A 21,627-nucleotide genomic window follows, 5' to 3' on the forward strand; every position below is an offset into this window, starting at 1 on the left:
CTCTGGAGCTACCAACAATTTCATCGATAGAGAGTATGCCGACTCTCTGGGATTACAATATCATGATTTCAAGAATGCCCGTGTGGTGCAAGCCATAGACGGCCGTCCCCTCAAGACGGGCCCCGTAAGCCAGTGGTCGGAACCCACCAGGATGTGGATAAGGGAACATATGGAAGAGATTTCCTTCTTTGTTACCGAGGTTCCCCATTTCCCTGTGATTTTGGGAATTCCATGGCTGACACTCCACGACCCTAACATCTCCTGGTCCAACAGAGAACTGCAGTTTGCTTCACCGTACTGCCAAAACCATTGCCTCGTAGCCAAGGTATGCCATGCCACAGACTCCGAGCCCATCATCACCTTGCCAAAGAAGTACTCCGAGTATTGGGATGTATTCAATGAGAAAGAAGCCGAAAAATTACCCCCACATAGACCTTATGACTGTGCCATTGACTTGGTGGAGGGGGCCCCGATCCCGCGAGGGCATCTCTACTCCCTGACTGAACCAGAGCAAGAAGCTCTCAGGGAATTCTTAGAGACAAACCTTCGCAAGGGGTTCATCAGACCCTCTCAATCCCCAGCCGCCTCCCCAGTGATGTTTGTGAAGAAGAAGTCAGGGGAATTACGCTTGGTGGTGGACTACAGAGCATTGAACAATATCACCAAGCGGAACAGCTATCCCCTGCCCTTAATCTCGGATCTACTGGACCGACTTCGAGGAGCCAAGGTCTACACCAAGCTGGATCTTCGGGGGGCTTATAACCTAGTTCGCATCAGAGAAGGGGACGAGTGGAAGACCGCCTTCCAGACTAAATTCGGATTATTCGAGTCCCGAGTTATGAATTTCGGTTTATGCGGAGCTCCCGCAACGTTCCAGCATTTTGTCAACGATATTTTTCAGGACTATCTAGACAGATTCTTGATAATCTACCTGGACGATTTTTTGGTGTTTTCCAGATCACAATCAGAACATGAGAACCACGTCAAAATGGTGTTGCAACGACTGCGGGATCATGGACTTTATGCCAAGCTAGAAAAATGCGCTTTTGATCTACAAGAGGTAGATTTCCTTGGCTACCGCATCTCGCCTCTAGGGCTTTCCATGGATCCAGCCAAAGTTTCAGCAGTATTGGAATGGCGGGCGCCAACTAACAAGAAAGAGGTGCAGCGTTTCTTGGGGTTCGCGAACTACTACCGCAAGTTCATTCCAGATTTTGCCCGCTGGTCCGACCCCATCACTAGCTGCATCCGTGGAAAGCAGCCTTTCCGCTGGACTGATCAAGCAGAGAAAGGGTTCCAGCAACTGAAGAAACTATTCACCTCCCAGCCAATTCTACAGCACCCAAATCCTGGAACCCCTTTTGTGGTGCAAGCGGACGCCTCTGATGTGGCAATTGGGGCTGTACTCTTACAACCGGTGGGAGATCACCTCCACCCCTGTGCCTTTTATTCTCGTCAACTAACCACACCAGAGAGGAATTACACCATTTGGGAAAAAGAACTACTGGCCATAAAGGCAGCCTTTGAAACTTGGAGACATTGGCTAGAAGGGGCCAAATTCCCCATTGAAGTCCACACTGATCATCGTAATCTAGAACATCTAAGAACTGCCCGCAAACTAAATCAGAGGCAGCAACGTTGGGCTTTATTCTTTGAACGTTTCAACTTCCAGATCCATTATGTGACCCCAGCTCAAACCAAGCAAGCAGACGCCCTGTCACGTAAACCGGAATACGCTGCAGGACGCAAGGAGACCTTTGAATCCCAACTGCTACAACCTGAGAACTTTGCCACGCTCACAGTGGGGAACACCAAATCCAGTCCCATTGGTTCAACTTCCCCTACTCCAGGACCCATCTGTGCTCAAGAAATCAGGGCTAGTCAGCAAGCAGATGCCTGGGCGCAGGACCAACTTCGCCAAGGTCTGCATTTTCCCTTTTCGCTTAAAGATGGGCTGCTCTGCTATAGAAATCATGTTTATATCCCACCCGGACCGGGCAGGGAAAAAGCGCTTCGTCTGTGTCATGACTGCAAACCAGCAGGACACTTCGGACTATTTAAAACCATGCATTTGATCCTAAGAGATTTTTGGTGGCCCAAGATCCGCAAGGATGTGGAAAAATATGTCAACACCTGCCCAGTATGCCAGCGCTCCAAGATACGAAGGGAGAAGCCCTCAGGGCTTTTGCACCCCCTTCCTACCCCTTCTCGCCCATGGGAAATAATTTCCGCGGATTTCATCACTGACCTACCACCTTCCTGTGGATTCACCACGATCTTAGTGGTGGTGGACCTATTCACCAAGTTAGCCCATTTCATTCCCTGCGAAGGCCTCCCCACGGCCAAAGAAACTGCGGATCTATTTCTTCAGCATGTTTTCAGACTACATGGATTGCCCAAGAGTTTAGTCACAGACCGTGGATCTCAATTCACCTCTCGTTTTTGGAAGGCACTACAAAAACTACTGGGCATAGACTCTCGCTTATCTTCAGCTCATCATCCCCAAACAGATGGGCAAACGGAGCGCACCAATGCCACTTTGGAGCAGTATCTTCGCTGTTATGTAAACTACCAACAGGACAATTGGGCTTCTCTGTTACCACTGTCTGAGTTTGCCTACAATAATGGAGTTCAAGCTTCTACAAAAGAAACGCCGTTCTTTGCAAACTACGGTTTCCATCCACGTTTCTTTCCCCCTGTCATTGAAACTTCAGAAGTTCCCGCAGCAGAGGATTGGCTGCAGGAACTCACAGCGGTGCAACAACTTTTGCTCCAGCAACTGGACCAAGCCAAGGAGGACTATAAACGCCACGCTGACAAACACCGCCAGCCGGGCCCCGAAATCAAGGTAGGAGATCGGGTTTTCCTGTCCACTCGCTTTCTGCCCTCCCACCGCCCATGCCGGAAGTTAGATGCCCGCTTCATTGGCCCCTATCCAGTGGTGGCGCAATTAAACCCCGTGACTTTCAAACTCCAACTTCCGCGTTCAATGCGCATTCACCCAGTGTTTCACCGTTCCCTGCTCCTTCCGGCGGATGGTGTGCGTCCTGATACAGACCAACCGGCCCCCCCTCCTGTTTTGATGAATGGGGAGGAGGAGTTCGAGGTTGAGGACATTTTGGATTCTCGCTTTCATCGCCGCCGCCTACAATATCTCATTGACTGGGTGGGTTTTGGGCCTGAGGAACGCTCTTGGGAAGACGCCTCCACAGTCCATGCTCCTGATCTAACCCGTCGCTTCCATCTGACCTATCCCACCAAACCGCGACCTCGCGCCTCGGGGAGAGGACCCCAGTTTGGGAGGGGCCCTGAGGAGGGGGATAGTGTGATGAACCATGGGCCTTGTAGTCCTGCTCAGGACATTGTAATCCCTGATGAAGATGAAAACTTGGGTTTTTTACCTTCCCAGTCTGAACTGGATTCCTCTCAGCCAGATCCTTCCCAGGCAGATCTGGAAACCTTGCACCTGCAAGAAAGTTGTGCCCCAGAAGTATGTCAAACAACCCCAGAGCCTACTTCTCCCGTGTTCTTGCGCCGGGAGTTTTGTAAACAACAGAGAAGTTTGGATTCAGCTTCGCGCAGGAGTGCGAGGATAGCAGCTAAGAATGTTGCCAATTAACATTGGTTCTCGTGAGAATCTTTAAGGAGTTTAACATCTGGTCTCAGAGTTTAGCTTTCGTTTCTGATTCCCAGAGAACCGCTTTGGTGAGAAAGTTGGACTCTATATAGGTGTTTTGCCCGCGTAGCAACTTCGCGGAGTCAATTCGTCAGCCTACGGAGCGAGTTGTGTCTGGACAGCGCGCTCCGATTCAAGCCTCGCTTCAGCTCAAGCCTTGCCTTGCTATCCAGCCTTCGCCTTGCTTCCCAGCCTTTGTTTACCTACGGACTTTGCCTTGTTTCCCAGGACTAATCCTTGCCTTGTTTCACGGATTTTACCAAGTTATTCCACGGACCTTGTTCTTGTTCTTAGTTACCTTGTTCCACGTTCAAGCCTTGTTTCAAGTATCAAGTTATTTCCTAGCCACGCTCAAGTTTTATGGACTAAGGACCTTGTCATCTCCCCTCACTTTGCTTGGCAAAGTGAGTGTTTCGGTTATTGGATTACAACTTTGGACCTTAATATTTCTTATTGGACATTGCTTTTTTGGACTAATTCTGACCTTTCCTGAAGGGTCTAATTCTGGACTATTTTCTATACTTGTTTTTATTAACTTTATATATTCCTTCAATAAAGATATTAGATAGATTCTGGCCTCTGTGTATGGTTATTGGTGCCTCTGCCGCCTGGGTCGTGACAACATCATGTTTTACAACAAATTTTACAGAAAAAGTAGTTCAACACACAGTAATGCTATGTAGTAATTACTGTATTTACGAATTTAGCACCAAAATACCATAATATATTGAAAACATTGACTACAAAAATGTGTTGGATAATCCAGAACGTCGGATAAACGAGTGTTGGATAAGTGAAACTCTACTGTACATAAAAACAAACCCCTTAAGTAAAAAACAGTGTTCCTCAATATTGCTGGGGTTTGGTTCCAGGACCCACAGTGGATACCAAAACCCATTGATGCTCAATTCTCATGATATACAAAGTTGAAGTAAAATGATGTCCATTATGTAAAATGGCAAAGTCAAGATTTGCGCCCCCCCCTCCCAATGTATATATATTTCAAGCTATAGAATGGTTGAATTTAGATTCAGGTGCAATACTTAAATAACAAAAAATAAATAATATTTCCTTCAAGCAAGGGGTGCGGTTGGGGAGAAGGAAGGGAAATAAATGCACAGAATGGCTGGCAGGACACTCCTTTTCCACCCTTACAAACCTTCGCTTTTCCTCATCTCTCTTTTTCTCTCCCTCTCTTTCCCTCGTGAGACTTGTCTTAGCTGGGTGTCTATCCTTTCCCTTAGTATCTTGTGCTCCACTCTTGGCTTTTTCTTTCCCTCCCTCTGCTTCTTCTCTGTGAGCTAAGGGGACCCCATTTGGGGTCGGAACCCAAAGTTTAAAAAGCTCTGATCTAGAACAAATCAGGCTAAGTATTTACTTCGTGTTGCATGGTTAGTGCTGTATAAGTGTGACAATGAGGTAACATCTCTTTCAAATCAAATATTGTGTTTATCTTCACTAAGCAAGTAACTGTGGGCATGATCTACCCAGAATTAATCAGTATGTAGTGTATTCTTTTAGATATCCGATCCAAATTAAATTATATTAAGCTCAGTGGGACTTGCTTGCACCTACATTTGTATAGGATTGCATCTCTGTAGATTCAATAGAAGTTAAATGTTTAGGTTTCAGTGGATCTTACTCAAAGTTTATGCTACCAAAATGTGAAGCTCTGTGGTTCTTCTTCAGTGGGAGCTGAAAAAATTTGTACAAGCATGAGTACTTGTAATGTAGTTGGTCTACAGTGCCATCTAATGCCCAATTTATGTAATTTATATAAGATAGAATATTTTTCATATTATTTGTATAAACAATATAAATTAGAATGTTCTTGACATTTTACACGTAATAATTTTAAAGAAGCTGTTGGAATCTCAGACACCTTAAAGGGCCAGACTTAAAAGTGACTTCAAAACAGAGTTTATTGAAACAAAAGGAAAAGGATGCAGGGATACTTAAATGTAGTTCCACTGGTCAAAAACTCAAAAACCCAAACCAGATCTGGTCCAAAAGGTAAACAGGAATGTAATCCAGAGCAACTGGATGCAAAAAGAAACAAGTCAAACAAAGTGCTCTAAGGCAAAACAAAAGGCACAGTACACAAATGGTTAATAGAGGGAGTTGCAAGAAGAGAAGTCCATCAGCCGAAGTCCAAGGTCGAAGCAGGAGGAATCCAAAACAGCGTTGCTCCAGTGTCTGCAGAAGCAGCGTCTCCAGCCAAACCGGTTCAGGTCCAAACTGCAGATCCGAGTCCAACACTGAACATGAAACAGGCAGCAGCAAGACTACAAGAAACTTTCCCAATACACAGCACACAAATGCACATCAACACCTTGCCTTCTGCAAAGACCCCTCACCCCTGAACCCACTTTTATCTACAAACCATCATCAGAGGATGAACTGACCACCATCCATCACCATCCCCCACAGCTGCTCCCAGCTCTTCACGTGAATTCCTTTGACTCTCCCTCCAATTCCTCCATCTCCTGTCAAGACTTAGATCCCCCCAAGAATCAGTTGGATCCCCTGATTGCCAGTCTTCACTCCCAGAGAACCCCATAAAGGTATCACTAGTTGTTGGTGCCTCACAAATAGCTTGCACTTCTCTTATCTTAGTCCAATCCATGGTGTCTCCTTCTTCTCCTTCACTCATTGACCCATCATCCCCAGAGAATCCCTCAAACGACTCCTCGTCTGTAGGTGCTGTAAGTATGTCCCGGATCTTCTTTCTCTGCTGCTCATCATCGGATTCCTGCTCCTGAGTAACCCTTTTCCCCCTTCTGGCACCCATACTACTGTTTGTAACTTTTCTCACAGGCTCTACTACAACAGAAGCTTTTGTCTATTTCCCTAGTTTCCCAAGCCTGAATAAGGCTAGCAGTGGCCAATTCTCTAATTGCATGTATATCTCCAATTTTATGTAATGTGAAATTTTTCAGAAAGTTGTTTCATGTGTCTCATATGCTATCTCAGAAGAACTAATTTCCTTTACTCTCCTATTTGTTATATTGTGAGCCTGCTTGGCACAGAGATTGTTTTATCTTTTAATATCTGTACACTGCTTGGTACATTTCAGTGCTTCCTTTCCCTTCTTCTAATATAAAAATGGAAAACAGGAATCTTAAACAGACAATAATGACAAAAAGCTTCTTTTTGGCGTAAAACAGGAGCTGTTGTTGGAGATGAGGTGCATAAAAAGTTCTACATCTTACCATGCACTAAGGTAAACTGCTAAATTATGGCAGCAAGAAGTCAGATTTCCCTGTTTTTGGTGCATTTCAAATTTAGGGCCAAATGACTCATGGGTAGTGGAATTTTCTTGTGAAATGTGAAATGGCAGGAGCTTCAAACCCTGTCTTTCACAGGTTATGCATTGTACTGATGTGTGTGCTGTTTATCAGGAAGCCAGCACACTTGTTACCAACGTTCTTTCACACTAAAATGCAGCACTATGATTTCACTGCAAGTGTTATGATTCCTTGTATTGGGATGTAGGAGTTTTTAGTTTGTTTGGACACTAGAACTCTCTTACTGTCACTTCCAAATGCCTTACCCTAAACCCATAATTCCATAGGATGGAATCATGGGAGTTGATATAGAAACATAGTACTACGTTATTAAAAGTTATTATCTTTAAAGCCCAAAACGGTTCGGGCCCAGACTATTTGGCAAACCGCATCTCCACATACAAACTGGCTTGGGCACTACGGTCAGCAGCGGAGGCTCTGCTGTCAGTCCCACTCTATCTCAAGCAAGGCTCGTGGGAATGAGAGAGGGGGCCTTTTTCATGATTGCCCCCGATTCTGGAACTCTCTCCCCAAAGAACGGCCCTCTCCTTACTTTCTTTTGAAAAACTGCTAAAACACATTTATGCTCTTTAGCATATAGAGAGGAGGAGGTTTAGATCAGATCATGTATAATCATTTCGGGCGAGAAATGGCACTATATTTCTGCTTGGCCGGCTGTATAAAATTTTATAATTTTAAATGGGCCAAGATTTGCCTAAGTTTTTGTTGAATTTTTTGCTGTGTTTTAAATGTTAGATATGTAATCATTGATTGTTTATGTTATTATTTAATTCAGTTTTCTCTTTTAATTTTGTTATAGTTTGAATTTTCTGTTTGGGATCTGGGAGCTGATTATTTTCTTTGTTGTGTATTTTGGCATTAAATGTTTGCCACCTCTTTGTGGAAACAAAGTCCCTTTGGAGAGATAGAGCAGTATATAAATGAAGTATTATTATATATTATATTATATTATATGTGTCTGGTATGTAATATAATATATTCAAAGATACCAGGATGAGAAGAGTTACCCTGTTTCTTATATATCCATTCATCATTCTAATCACACCAGCCCACCTAAATATAGCCTTAAAGAGAAGGGAAAATACTTGAAGAGTTAATAATAATAATAATAATAATAATAATAATAATAATAATAATAATAACTTTATTTTTATACCCCGCCCCATCTCCCCGAAGGGACTCAGGGCGGCTTACATGGGGCCAGGCCCGATAAAACAAACAAATAACAGTAACAAAGCAATAAAACAATTATCCCAGTAAAAAACATCAACATCTATAAAAACAATTATTAAAATCAACAAGCAGGATACAGTGTTAAAAACAGGAGACTAATTCGTAGAACCCAGGCGAATGTAGAGTGTTACGAAATGAGAAAGGAAATCTCAAGTTGAATGGACAATAAAGTGCTGTATAAAATGGCAAGACAACAACAATGGGACTATTATGGAATGGACAGATAGATCAATCCAGCAACAACTAAACATCGAAGGCCTTTTGGAACAGCCAGGTTTTTAAGCTCTTCCGGAAGGAGAGGAGGGTAGGGGCCTGCCTGATCTCTCTAGGGAGCGAGTTCCAAAGCCAGGGGGCCACGACGGAGAAGGCCCTCTCTCTCGTCCCCACCAACCGCAACTGTGAGGGTGGTGGGAGCGAGAGAAGGGCCTCCCCCGACGAGCGAAGAGAACGTGTGGGTTCATAGAGGGAGATGCGGTCTCTAAGGTTAAAAGAAAGTATACATTCTGCATTGGGGAGGGCTGGCAAGGAGGTGAGTTATTATATCTTAATACTTGAATTGATTCAGGAAATCATATTATTAACTCTACCCCACTATCAGTTTGTTTCCAAGTAAATCTGAGTCAATTGATAGGAAGCTCATTTGTCTGTGAGATAGAGTGCTATTTGTCAGTTTGCACGTAGTAAGTAATAGTAGCCCAAGAACATGTCTTTCTCTCATCTACCTGACACTTGACATTTTACATCTCAGTGCTGAGATGTCTGTGCTATGTGTTTAATTCTGGGGCAGCATCTGGGATAACAATAAGTCTGACCGGGGCTTCTTAAACTTACACTTGTGGCTACTTTCAGCCCAAGAAATGTTTGCATGACCTCAGGTATATATAAATATAAAGATATAGATATAGACGTATATATAGATATATACAATAGGTATACAAATCAAACATTTACTGATAATAAATTAGTATTTGCTAGACTTGGTAAACAGACTTTTTATTATGTATACCTGAAGCATCTTTTGCAGAATCCACTGTAAACAGTACTCAACAGATTTGTGTAAATGTATAAAACAGCCACTAAAACAGAAAACTTTTACTGTTGCCAAAATTTTTGTGACTCCAACATTGAGCTAAGTGGACCACATTTGGGGTTGAGACCCACAACTTAAAAAGCAACGTCAGGTAATGGTTCTTAATCTGTCTGAAAGATAATGTGCTAATTAAGCCAAGAAAGCAAATTGAGAGCTACATATACAGCTAACTGTTTAGTCTGCTCAGTAGTGTAAAGAATGTGTAGGGACGAAAGGTAGGTTTTAAAGAACAACAACAAAAATTGATACATGAATAAATACAGCAAGATAGTTAAATAATATTTATTTATTTATTTATTACAATATTTATATCCCGCCCTTCTTACCCAATAGGGGACTCAGGGCGGCTTACAATAAAACACATATATAAAATTGTACAATACATTGTAAATCAATTAAAAAGTTATTAAATTACATCAGACATTCATAAAAACACTTATAAAATACAGATGGGCATATTCGAGTCTAAAAGACTGGGTCTGTCAATTGAGTTCCAGCATACATAATAATAATTAGTGCTGCTAATTGTTATTTGAAATTATTCTGATTAATGGGTATTTTTAGAAACGATTTTATAGGTCATACTTCCTAGTTTACCTATTTTAAACCATTGATGTTAATAGTCCAATAAATAATGTATACATATTTTTATAAATTAAATATCTCTGTCTGTCTTTAGCATTATTAAAGTACTATATACGTATACCTTCTCATATTCAATAACATTTCTTTCAAAATACTATATTCACTGGACAGATCATAAGTTTCAGACCAAGTCTGTACCCATTTAGTTTGTAAACAAGGCAGATACAATTGCACTGACAACATCAATAATTAAACTATCCATGGCATGCAGTCAGATAAATATATGGTTGCATAAACCATTGAGCAGCTGAACGGTGAGTACAGAAGAAAAGGTTTTAAATGTGTTTTGCTGTTGTATGTAACAATTTTATTTAATGTTAACAATTTTATTCTGTATAAGGACATTACTTATACATATAGCTGACATTACTTTTGGAAATAGATAATAAAAGATATAGAAGTAATATTTTTCTTATAAAGTGAACTAATCCAAAAGATCGTGTTTATTTTCAATTTTGTAAAATACATTTGTAAACCTAGTGAAATACAATAAGTTCCTGAAATCTATTTTTGTAAGTAAAGATTTTGACTGTTGAACTCATGTTGACATTGCATTTGTGTTATTCTTTTCAATGTCTTTCTTTCACCTGTTGTTGTGTGTTGATATGAAAAGGCACCTTGGATTTCTTAAATCTGCTAGTAAACTATATGTTGTCTAGCAGTATACATTCAGTGTGTTGTGTAAAAATTTTTGAATTTTGTCAGTGGTTTTCCAGGGATGTATAGCCGTTATGATATGTGTTTATTTCTTTTAATGCTTCTTAGTAAACAGTGTTCTCTTTTGCCATTAATTAGATTACAATTTTAAATGTACATTGAATTTAATGCATCTTCTATATAATGTGATGTTGTCCTTATATTTAACTTGATTTACTTTCTGACAACTAATGTTGCTTAGTATTTGCTTCATGAAAAGTTAAATGCTTTACCTTAAACAGATGAGTGAATACAGTTCCACATAATATTCTGGACTGCATGAATTCCCTCATTGGATAACAGAAATAGGACTAAGTACTATTTTTCCTTAGTGAATTACAGATTTCAAAATAATTATCAGAGTGAAGGCATGTCTCATAGTCCCAAGCATGGGTTTGTGGATGCAAATTGATACAAGACAGATAATTTCAAAAGACGTGTCCTTGGTGTTAAAGCAGATGAATTATTAAGTAATCTAGCTAGAGCTAAAGTTTCATTATCTAGCAAGGTATTAATTGCTTCTCAAAATGTCGTAAGGTATAGCACTTCTGTTAAGGACAGTACAGATAGCATAACACTTGTTTTTAAACTCTGGGTAGACCTTGTTTTATCCATTTAGCTTAGTGTTTTATATGATAATAGCAATATTGATTTTAGACATCATACTTTTATACAAGGGTTGAATGAAAAGTAATGCCTCCACCTTCGTAACTCCTCAATAGATGGCAGCATTGGTATGCGGCAGGTACTGGCTTGTTCAGTAAACTCTCCTCTACAGTTCCATTTGGCGGGAAGCCTTAGCATTGAACAGTTATGTTGTTAAAGTGCAAAGTGTGGAACTCTGAGCAGACGGTCCGTCAATGCGACTTAAGCAACGTGCAGTCATTGAATTCTTGACAGCAGAAGGTGTCACCTTCATTCTCATAACACGAGAGGGGTTTCTGGCAAATTTCAAGTCTGTGCGCTTTCATTTCAGGCGTCAACACCTGGGTACCCATCGTGCACAGATCTTCTGATAGCCAAGCAAAGCAATAATGTGACCCACACGTTCTTGTGAAATTCCGATTATGCTTGAAATTTCTCTCTGAGTGATATGATGATCGTCCTGAATCAATCTGTCAACCTTTTGCTTGTGAAACTTGGTGGTTGCTGTCACAGGATGTCCAACTCTTTGTTTGTCACGCAAGTCAGATGTTCCCCCCTTTTAAACTTACTTGCCCAATTGTCAGAGTAATTTGCAGCGCAGCAGTAGTTGGATGGAATCAGTGGAACGCAGAACGAAGAGACATCAGAGATGTTGGTAAAACTATACAAAGTTTTACTGACTTCAGTAAAATAATCAAGACAAACAGACTTGCAGACAAAGGACGAACACAGGACTCTCACTCTCAGCAGACAGCATTCGGCTCAGCTCAGAACTGATGTAATCAGCAATGCACACACACTTGTGTCTGGATACTCCCCAGCTCCAGCCACACATCAAGGTCATCACAGCTTCTTAGCAATTAACTCTTTACAGACTATAGTACACTCTGGATGATGCAATCAGTATACAATACAGGCAAGACACAAATTTCATTTAAACACTACCAATACACAAATCCCACATTAACATCAATGACACACAGTACTCACATCAACATAATCACCATAAATAGCTTGCATTCTCTGATGAATCTCCTTTGGGGTGACACCTTCTGCTGTCAAGAATTCAATGACTGCACGTTGCTTAAGTTGCATTGACCAACCATCTGCGCAGGGTTCCATACTTCGCACTTTAACAAAACAACAATTCAGTGCTAAGGCTTCCCACCAAATGGAACTGTAGAGGAGAGTCTACTGAACAAGCCATTACCTGCCGCATACCAGTACTGTCATCTGTTGAAGAGTTTCATTCAACCCTTGTATACTGAGTTAAATAAAAAGATCTCTCTGCAATTTAAACTGTAATTAATTAATTATCTGACCTTTAAGTGTAAAATAATGAAAATACTTTTTGTGTGTGTTGAATCCATTCAAAAGAATATGTTCCCCATGAATCTGATCATTTTGAACAATTCAACTGGGCTCGGGCTGTGGCGCAGGCTGGAGAGCAACTGCAATGAATCACTCTGACCCGGAGGTCATGAGTTCGAGGCCCGCTCGGAGCCTATGTTTGTCTTGTCTTTGTTCTATGTTAAAAGGCATTGAATGTTTGCCTATATGTGTAATGTGATCCGCCCTGAGTCCCCTTCGGGGTGAGAAGGGCGGAATATAAATGTTGTAAATAAATAAATAAACAAACTGCAGTGACAGTTGAGAGGGGGTAGGGCTGGAAAAAGATTGAAAATAAATTTAAAATAAATTTATCAGAACAGGATATGTAATGCAGTGTGCCCTTGGTATCTCCTGGGGTTTGGTTTCAGGACCCCTTGTGGATACCAAAACCCATGGATGCTGAAGTCTCATGATATACAGTGGTGTCCCTTATACAGAATGGGAAAATCAAGGGTTGCCTTTTGTATCCCCTCCCCAAATATTTTCACTACATAAATGTTTGTATCTGTGGATACAGAATTCATAGATATGGAGGGCTGACAGCGTGCACAACCTCAAGTGAAACTAAAATAAGCATACATTTATAGGCCTATGCTGGAATGTCATCTGTTCCTGGTTATTCATTTCCTCTAAGTACTTTGCTTTGCTTTGTCTCAGACTGAAAGCATATATAGAATCTGAAGGCCTTATCCTTTCTTAGTTCTCAATCAGGCCTAGATCCAGGTAGGGGTTTCAACTGCAATATCTTTACTGGAAGCCCAGAAGCCTTGCCTGGTTCACTGCCTTCTTTGTTCTCCCAGACCTGGGTAGTGGGGAGCTCTGAAACCTCATAATGAAGCCTGGAGTGTGATCTCTGGGTTTTGGATATGGAGATCTGACTTCAAGAGAATTTCAAGACAACTGATAGGTCTGCTGATAGATTCTGTTTTCTCTTCTTCTCCCCTAAAAGCCCCTCAGGTTCAAAGCCTTTCTAGAGGCCTCCCCATCTAGAGTGATTGGGCATATATTTGATAAAGAAATTATTGAACTAGCTGACAATTTTAGGGAAGGAACATTTACATTTGACTTTTTGACAGTTTTTTTGAGATTGTAACATGTCCTGTTCACAAGGCATCAAAATGGATACATTATTATTATTATTATTATTATTATTATTATTATTATTATTATTATTTCCTTAATTTCTATCCCATCTTTTTCACCATGGGGACTAAAGGAAACTCATAATTACATGGCAAATAAAAAAATTAAAAATAAATATTTGTGTTAGGGATATGTTAAAATGCAATTAAGATATAATAAATATAATTAAAATTACATTTCAAACTCTCAACCTCCCCCCCCCCAAATCCCATCTACAATTTCCCCAGCTGCATGCCCCTGATACTTCCCCAAATGCCTGCTGGCAGAGGAAGGTCTTAACCTGTCTGTGGAAGGCCAGCAAGGATGGGGCCATCTTGGTCTCTCTTGGGAGAGAGTTCCACAGTGTTGGAGCAGCCACCTAAAAAGCCCTCTCTTGTGTACCCACCAAGTGTGCTTGAGAGAGTGGTAAGATATAGAGAGGGCCCTATCCTATGGATAATATTGATGAGATTCAGTCTACAGTAGCTCACGCTCAGCCTTTCTATAGCAGCAGTTAAAGTATTGGGACTGAGAGGGAGTCTCACATTGATATTTGTCAAATATTGATATGATTTTTGTGTACAAAATGTGAAATTCCATGTTATACGATGTCATAGGCATCACTGAAACCTGGTGGGATGACTCCCATCACTGGAATTTAACCATTGAGGGCTATAACCTCTTTCACAGAAATAGAACAAAGGGGAGAGGAGGGGGAGTAGCTTTATATATCAAAAACAGTTACGTTGCAGAAGAAATGCAAGACTGTAATCCGGGAAACCAGCTTGAAAGCATCTGGATAAGAATCAATGGAACCGGGACTCAAAAAGATCTTGTCGTGGGTGTCTACTACAGACCTCCGAGTCAGGATGAAGGACTTGATTAAGCCTTCTGTCAACAGCTGACCAAACAGGCACAAAGAAGAGATATAGTAGTCATGGGCGATTTCAATTATCCCGATATCTGCTGGAAAACAAACTCAGCCAAGAGTACAAAGTCCAACAAATTCCTCACTTGCCTTGCAGACAATTTTATGGTCCAGAAGGTAGAAGAGGCAACAAGGGGATCAGCAACTCTTGATCTAAGCTTAACAAATGTGGAAGACCTGATCAATACAGTTGAAGTGGTTGGATCCTTAGGGGCAAGTGACCATGTGCTCCTGCAGTTTGCAATACAAAGGAATGCTGAAACTAAGACAAGTCAAACACGCATTCTGGACTTTAAGAGAGCTGACTTCCAAAAAATGAAGGAATTACTGAGCGGCATTCCATGGACGCCAATATTAAAAAACAAGGGAGTTAAGGATGGATGGGAGTTTTTCAAAAGTGAAATACTCAAGGCGCAAATGCAAACAGTGCCAACAAAGAAGAAAAATAAGACAAGTGCAAAGAAGCCAGAATGGATGTCCAAAGAACTTCTAACTGAGCTAAAACTCAAAAGTGACATGCACAAGAAGTGGAAAAGGGGAGAAATCACCAAAGAAGAATTCAAACGTATAGCCAACACCTGTAGGGAAAAGGTTCGCAAGGCTAAAGCGCAAAATGAACTCAGGCTTGCCAGGGACATTAAAAACAACAAAAAAGGCTTTTTTACTTACATTGGTAGAAAAATGAAGAAAAAGGAGGCGATAGGGCCACTGCAAGGAGAAGATGGGGTGATGGCGACAGGAGACAGGGAAAAGGCAGAACTGCTTAACACCTTCTTTGCCTCGGTCTTCTCAGAAAAAGAAAGCCATCTTCAACCTCAGCAACATGGAATGGACGAAGGATTGGGGGAAATCCAACCCCAAATAGGGAAACAAGTTGTCCAGGAACACCTGGCCGCTCTAAACGAATTCAAGTCACCAGGGCCAGATCAACTACATCCAAGAGTACTGAAGGAACTAGCGGAAGTTATTTCAGAACCACTGGCAATTATCTTCGAGAGTTCTTGGAGAACGGGAGAAGTCCCAGCAGATTGGAGGAGGGCGAATGTGGTCCCTATCTTCAAAAAGGGAAAAAAGAATGACCCAAACAATTACCGTCCGGTCAGCCTCACATCGATACCAGGCAAGATTCTGGAAAAGATCATTAAGGAAGTGGTCTGCGAACACTTAGAAACAAATGTGGTCATTGCTAATAGTCAACACGGATTTACCAAAAACAAGTCATGCCAGATTAATCTGATCTCTTTTTTCGATAGAGTTACGAGTTGGGTCGATACAGGGAATGCTGTGGATGTAGTGTACCTGGATTTCAGTAAGGCCTTCGACAAAGTCCCCCACGACCTTCTGGCAAACAAACTAGTAAAATGTGGGCTAGACAAAACTACGGTTAGGTGGATCTGTAATTGGCTAAGCGAACGAACCCAAAGGGTGCTAACCAATGCATCGTCTTCATCATGGAAAGAAGTGACAAGTGGAGTGCTGCAGGGCTCCGTCCTGGGCCCGGTTCTGTTCAACATCTTTATTAATGACTTAGACGAAGGGTTAGAAGGCACGATCATCAAGTTTGCAGATGACACCAAACTGGGAGGGATAGCTAACACTCCAGAAGAAAGGAGCAGAATTCAAAATGATCTTGACAGACTAGAGAGATGGGCCGAAACTAACAAAATGAAGTTCAACAGGGACAAATGCAAGATACTTCACTTCGGCAGAAAAAATGGAATGCAAAGATACAGAATGGGGGACGCCTGGCTTGACAGCAGTGTGTGCGAAAAAGACCTTGGAGTCCTTGTGGACAACAAGTTAAACATGAGCCAACAATGTGATGCAGCTGCTAAGAAAGCCAACGGGATTCTGGCCTGCATCAATAGGGGTATAGCGTCTAGATCCAGGGAAGTCATGCTCCCCCTCTATTCTGCCTTGGTCAGACCACACCTGGAATACTGTGTCCAATTTTGGGCACCACAGTTGAAGGGAGATGTTGACAAGCTGGAAAGCGTCCAGAGGAGGGCGACTAAAATGATCAAGGGTCTGGAGAACAAGTCCTATGAGGAGAAGCTCAAAGAACTGGGCATGTTTAGCCTGCAGAAGAGAAGGGTGAGAGGAGACATGATAGCCATGTACAAATACGTGAAGGGAAGTCATAGGGAGGAGGGAGCAAGCTTGTTTTCTGCAGCCCTGCAGACTAGGACGCGGAACAATGGCTTCAAACTACAGGAAAGGAGATTCCACCTGAACATCAGGAAGAACTTCCTCACTGTGAGAGCTGTTCGACAGTGGAACTCTCTCCCCCGGGCCGTGGTGGAGGCTCCTTCTTTGGAGGCTTTTAAGCAGAGGCTGGATGGCCATCTGTCGGGAGTGCTTTGAATGCGATTTCCTGCTTCTTGGCAGGGAGTTGGACTGGATGGCCCATGAGGTCTCTTCCAACTCTACTATTCTATGATTCTATGATTCTAAGTGGTCAGTTCTTTTGTGCGGTTAGTCAAATCAGGGTATTGTTTTTAAATTGTTTCTATGCATTTCTATTTAAATTTGAAGATGGTGAGTTTTTTTAATTAGATGAGATTATTAATCTGATTTTCATAATGTGCTTGTGATTTCTATTTTGGTCATTCTTTGTGTTTCTTCTAGTATCTCCTGAAGCAGTCGGATTTCTTTCAGCAGTTGGAGTATTTATTATCCTGTTGTTGATTCTTTTCCTGTATATTAACAAGAAGATGTGTTTTGAAAACATTGGAGGATTCCCTGACCTCAATTCACGATACAGCACCAGAAAAAATTCACAGGAAAAGCTTTGTAAGTGGCAACTTTTATGATTTAGCATTTTGAAAGATGTAGTAATATGTAAAGGGACAAAAATCTTGCTATGCTTAGAAAATATTTGTAAACTTCAGACTGTTTTTGCAAAGTCATGAGTATTTATATATGGTTGTGGAAATCTTTTTCTATATTTAGTTCAATGCTTGCAGTTTCATATAGTAGAAAAATGAATAGTTCCCCCCTAAATATAATTAAAATGAATAGACAAGAGTCATCATACATATACATAGCATTTCACTGGGGAAACAGAACAATTGCATTTTCTTAATATAAGGGACTATGTGTTTCTGAATCTCCATAATATTATGACAGATCTACTTAATTTACTTTACTTCATTTGAATTGAAGATAGTATTTCAGAGCAGATAGTAATCTTAACTGAACCAGCTTGCCCTCCATGCCTACAGTCACATAGTTAAATAAACCCATTAATTTTAGTGAGTTTTTGTGTTTATTTCTTTGCAGATTGATGCCCATGCCTATAAAATTTTGGGATGAACAGAAGAATTAAGAATATGATTAGGCATCCTTTATAGTTTCTTAATAGCAGAGAGAATACTGGGTGATGTCAGTAAGCACATAGTTTTGTAGCAACACAGTTTATTTCCAGTATATTATTTAAATACATTTACACTTTTTCTTTGCAGGTTTAGAGTAAAATGCATGTTTTTGTTAAATATTTTCAAGGTCATCTTGTGTTAAAATTAGTTGATGTTAGAAAGAACATAGAAAATAAATGACTTTGGCTTTCTGTAGAAAATATCCCCCCTTTAATACTTTTTAAGATTAAAAAAGATCAAAGAACAAACATGTAGTGTTCTCTGGTTAAATGATAGAACTGTAACACTAAACAATTAAAATTGCATTTTATTGCTGACATAGTAGTGAGCTTTTCTTTTCAATTACTGTTTTGTTAATAAACCATTAAAATATGGCATTTTTCAAAACTTTTCAACAAAACGTTCAACACAATCTGAACCTTCCTTCTATGTCTTCCCTAGTGGAGTCACTGAGTAATGCTGTTGATGATTTAACTAGTGCTGTAGGGGATGTCAGCTATACTGTAGCTGACTCAGTCACAGAACAGGTAACAAGCATGATCAACAGCCTTCGCCCAGATGATACAACACAGAGTGATACATTTGCAGTAGATAAGGAAGAAAATAGCACATCATTGAATTATGATGCTGAAAAGCATATGAGAGAAAAGCATTGCAGTGCTGAAGAAAAACACACACAGATTGAATCTTTACAACAAAATAGAAATGCTGGCAGAGAAACTCATAACGGACATAAAACCCAATGCCATGTTGTTCAACATGATAGACTTCTTAATGATGCAGATGTTTCCAAGGCAACAAATAATTCAGTAAAATGCAATAAACATACAGGAAACGACTCTATGGAAAAAGTTTCCTTTTCAAAAGATATTAGTCAAAATTGCAATAGATATAGGCAGGAGAAATCCCTTCATAATGGGCCAAGTAAAGAGTCACATGAAGTATTAAAACAATCTGAGGATCAGTTCCATAAACAAGTAAAAGAAAGTTCACCGGGAGCAAATTTCATGAATGCCGAAGAAGGTCATAGTATTGTATCCAGGAATGTGGATGTGAAGGAAGAGCACAAATCAAAATTATCAAAGTTCAGGCTTAAAAAAATACACGATGTCCATGAAGTAAAAAGAAAGAAATGCAAAACACTTCGTGTTGGCCACAGACAGTCTGTAACAAAGCAGGAAGAAAATGTGCCACCAGCTCTTTCAAAAGAAAGAGCGAAGGAAAAGACTAAGGAATCAGAATGCTTTTCAAAAGAAGTGAGTAGTAAGAAGACACCAGATGAAGGTGAGGTGTCATATATGCTGTTTCCATTTAGCCTTTCCTGGATCTTTTACTACATACTTCTTTTCCTAGCTTTCTTATATACTCATAATGATTTGTAAAACAATCATTTGAGTGGAGACACATTTTTATTCTGTATTATTTTCTAATGAGAAGGCAGTTTGTCCAGAAGATCTTTCTCTTCTCCCATTTTGCAGCCTCCCATTAATCCTTGAAAATCTGTTCAGTACATTGTCATTGTAGTAGTTGTCATGGTGTAATGCAGAAGTGTAGTATAAGCAGAAAATTGAATGGAGCGATCTTGCACAAAGATTCCTTTACTGGATTACAAGATATTTCTTCATAGAAACATAGAGTTGGATGCAGAAGGCAAAGACCATCCAATCCAACCGGCTGCCGATGCATGACAGATCCCAAGTCTTCAGGAGAGCATTGCAGAGCATTTTCAGGGGGATGTAAGGGGATGTAAGAGGGGGAAGAGGAAGAAAAAATCAGATGCCCTTACAAACTGCCTTCTGCTCATATAGCAATTAGGTATAGTCTTCTGAAATAAACTTTAGTTAATAATGTTTAAATTCCTTGAAACTAATGACAAGATGTTCTATCATTAGTAGTAGCTTTCAATAACTAAACCAACTGTTCTTTTTCCTTTCTCTCCTATTTTCTTGGATTTTGATGTATTTTGATTGGTTAACATCGTGTATTTTTGCCTTGAATCTTGTCTTGAATTCCAAATATTGTTATACATTTGTTAATTATATTAATGGATTTGAATATAAACTGCTTAGTAGATTTATTATAAGAAACAATATCTAGAAGCCTAGCCTGTTTTGAGCTACAGATATCTTTCATAAAATCATAAAATATGTTCATATCCCCTTCAAACATATTTTACAGAAATTAGTAGAAAAAACAAGTAAAATAATAAAATACCACACTTTGAATATTGTAAGAATAGTAAACATAATCTAGTGTGGCCATGGTTGAATTTAACCCAGGTTTTAACCCAGGCATGTTGGCACATGCCTTGGCACTACAAAAACCAGAGCAATATAAATTGCGGAATAATCTTTTTGATCAAATTGTAGAAAGATCTATCAGAATTGCCAGCTTTTTGATTGGGAAACCCCACATTAATTAGTTGGGAGTGTGGCATGACACATGGCAATATGATATATATGCCTCATAACACAATATACACATTTAGGGAAATGTCCATATTCCTCTCCTTAAAAACTAGAAATCCATTTACATTGCACATTTGGAGCACTATTATTCCACTTTAATTGCCATGGTTCCATCCTATGGATTCTATCATATGGAACCATGGATTTTACAATTTTTGGAGGAGCATTTAGAATTATTAGCCAAAGAGTTCTGGGAAGCTTCATTAAAAGTTTTGCACCACTTCTAGGAAGAGAAACAATGTAATTGTTATGATAGTACGTATTTTGAAGTTTGAGCTATTTTAAAGTGTAAACTTTAGTCTGTTTGAAAGAAATGTTAACAGTTGACTGTTTAACCAATATAATTTCAGAATTCTTCTTTGTGGCACTGTCTGTTACCAATTCTTATTTCCTCTGTGAAATAGATAATTCATACTTAAATAAAGATCAGCATGGTTCATCATCAGAAAGTGAAGATGAAGCCCTGGGTAAATACCACGAAGCCTTGTCCAGAACACAAAATTCCAGACCCCCAGCAGGTGATAACAGACAACAGAAAAACTACATCTGGGAAACCAGACAGAAATATAGCCCTCTCTCTGCAGAGTATGATGGGTACAGTAGTGAAGCCTCAATTGATGAAGGTATGTCTTTTTTCGCTTTTTCATTTCCTCTTCTTTCACACTTGCGAAAAAGTATCATAAGTACAGATGTGGTAATTCAAAAGGTGATAGCAAACCAAGTCTGGCTTTGAAGCAATTAAGAATGTAAACAGGATAGATTGAATTTCTTACAGCATGCATAATTTTTAAGCAAGATCCATTGGGTTGGGTGGATTTACTGAAACACTGACTTATATGGTCAAAAATATAGTATACAATTAAATTGTAAAAAAATTGTTGGGAGATTAATTGGAATATCATGAGAATCAGCATACACTTGCAGCTCAGTGTGATATGATTTTTCTCATTTAATAATAATAATAATCATCATCATCATCATAAACTTTATGTTTATATCCCGCCCCATCTCCCCGAAGGGACTCCGGGCGGCTCACAACAGGGACAA

General features: G+C 40.2%; 1 protein-coding gene across 6 annotated transcripts in view; it reads left to right on the forward strand.

Annotated features, from left to right (window-relative positions):
- Positions 1-21,627, forward strand: part of syt14 (synaptotagmin 14) — a 123,219-nt gene that overhangs the window by 36,700 nt on the left and 64,892 nt on the right. For 3 of the 6 annotated variants that reach the window (XM_008125800.3, XM_062971685.1, XM_062971680.1), the window contains 3 exons: positions 17,364-17,528; positions 18,018-19,396; positions 20,985-21,203. In XM_008125800.3, coding sequence (XP_008124007.2) covers positions 18,484-19,396; positions 20,985-21,203 — 1,132 coding nt within the window. In that variant the 5' untranslated portion in view covers positions 17,364-17,528; positions 18,018-18,483. The remainder of the gene's footprint in view (positions 1-17,363; positions 17,529-18,017; positions 19,397-20,984; positions 21,204-21,627) is intronic. The other 3 variants (XM_062971699.1, XM_008125801.3, XM_008125802.3) reach the window with 1 other exon arrangement.

Source organism: Anolis carolinensis, chromosome 1, assembly GCF_035594765.1.
Source record: "Anolis carolinensis isolate JA03-04 chromosome 1, rAnoCar3.1.pri, whole genome shotgun sequence".
Classification (NCBI taxonomy): domain Eukaryota; kingdom Metazoa; phylum Chordata; class Lepidosauria; order Squamata; family Dactyloidae; genus Anolis; species Anolis carolinensis.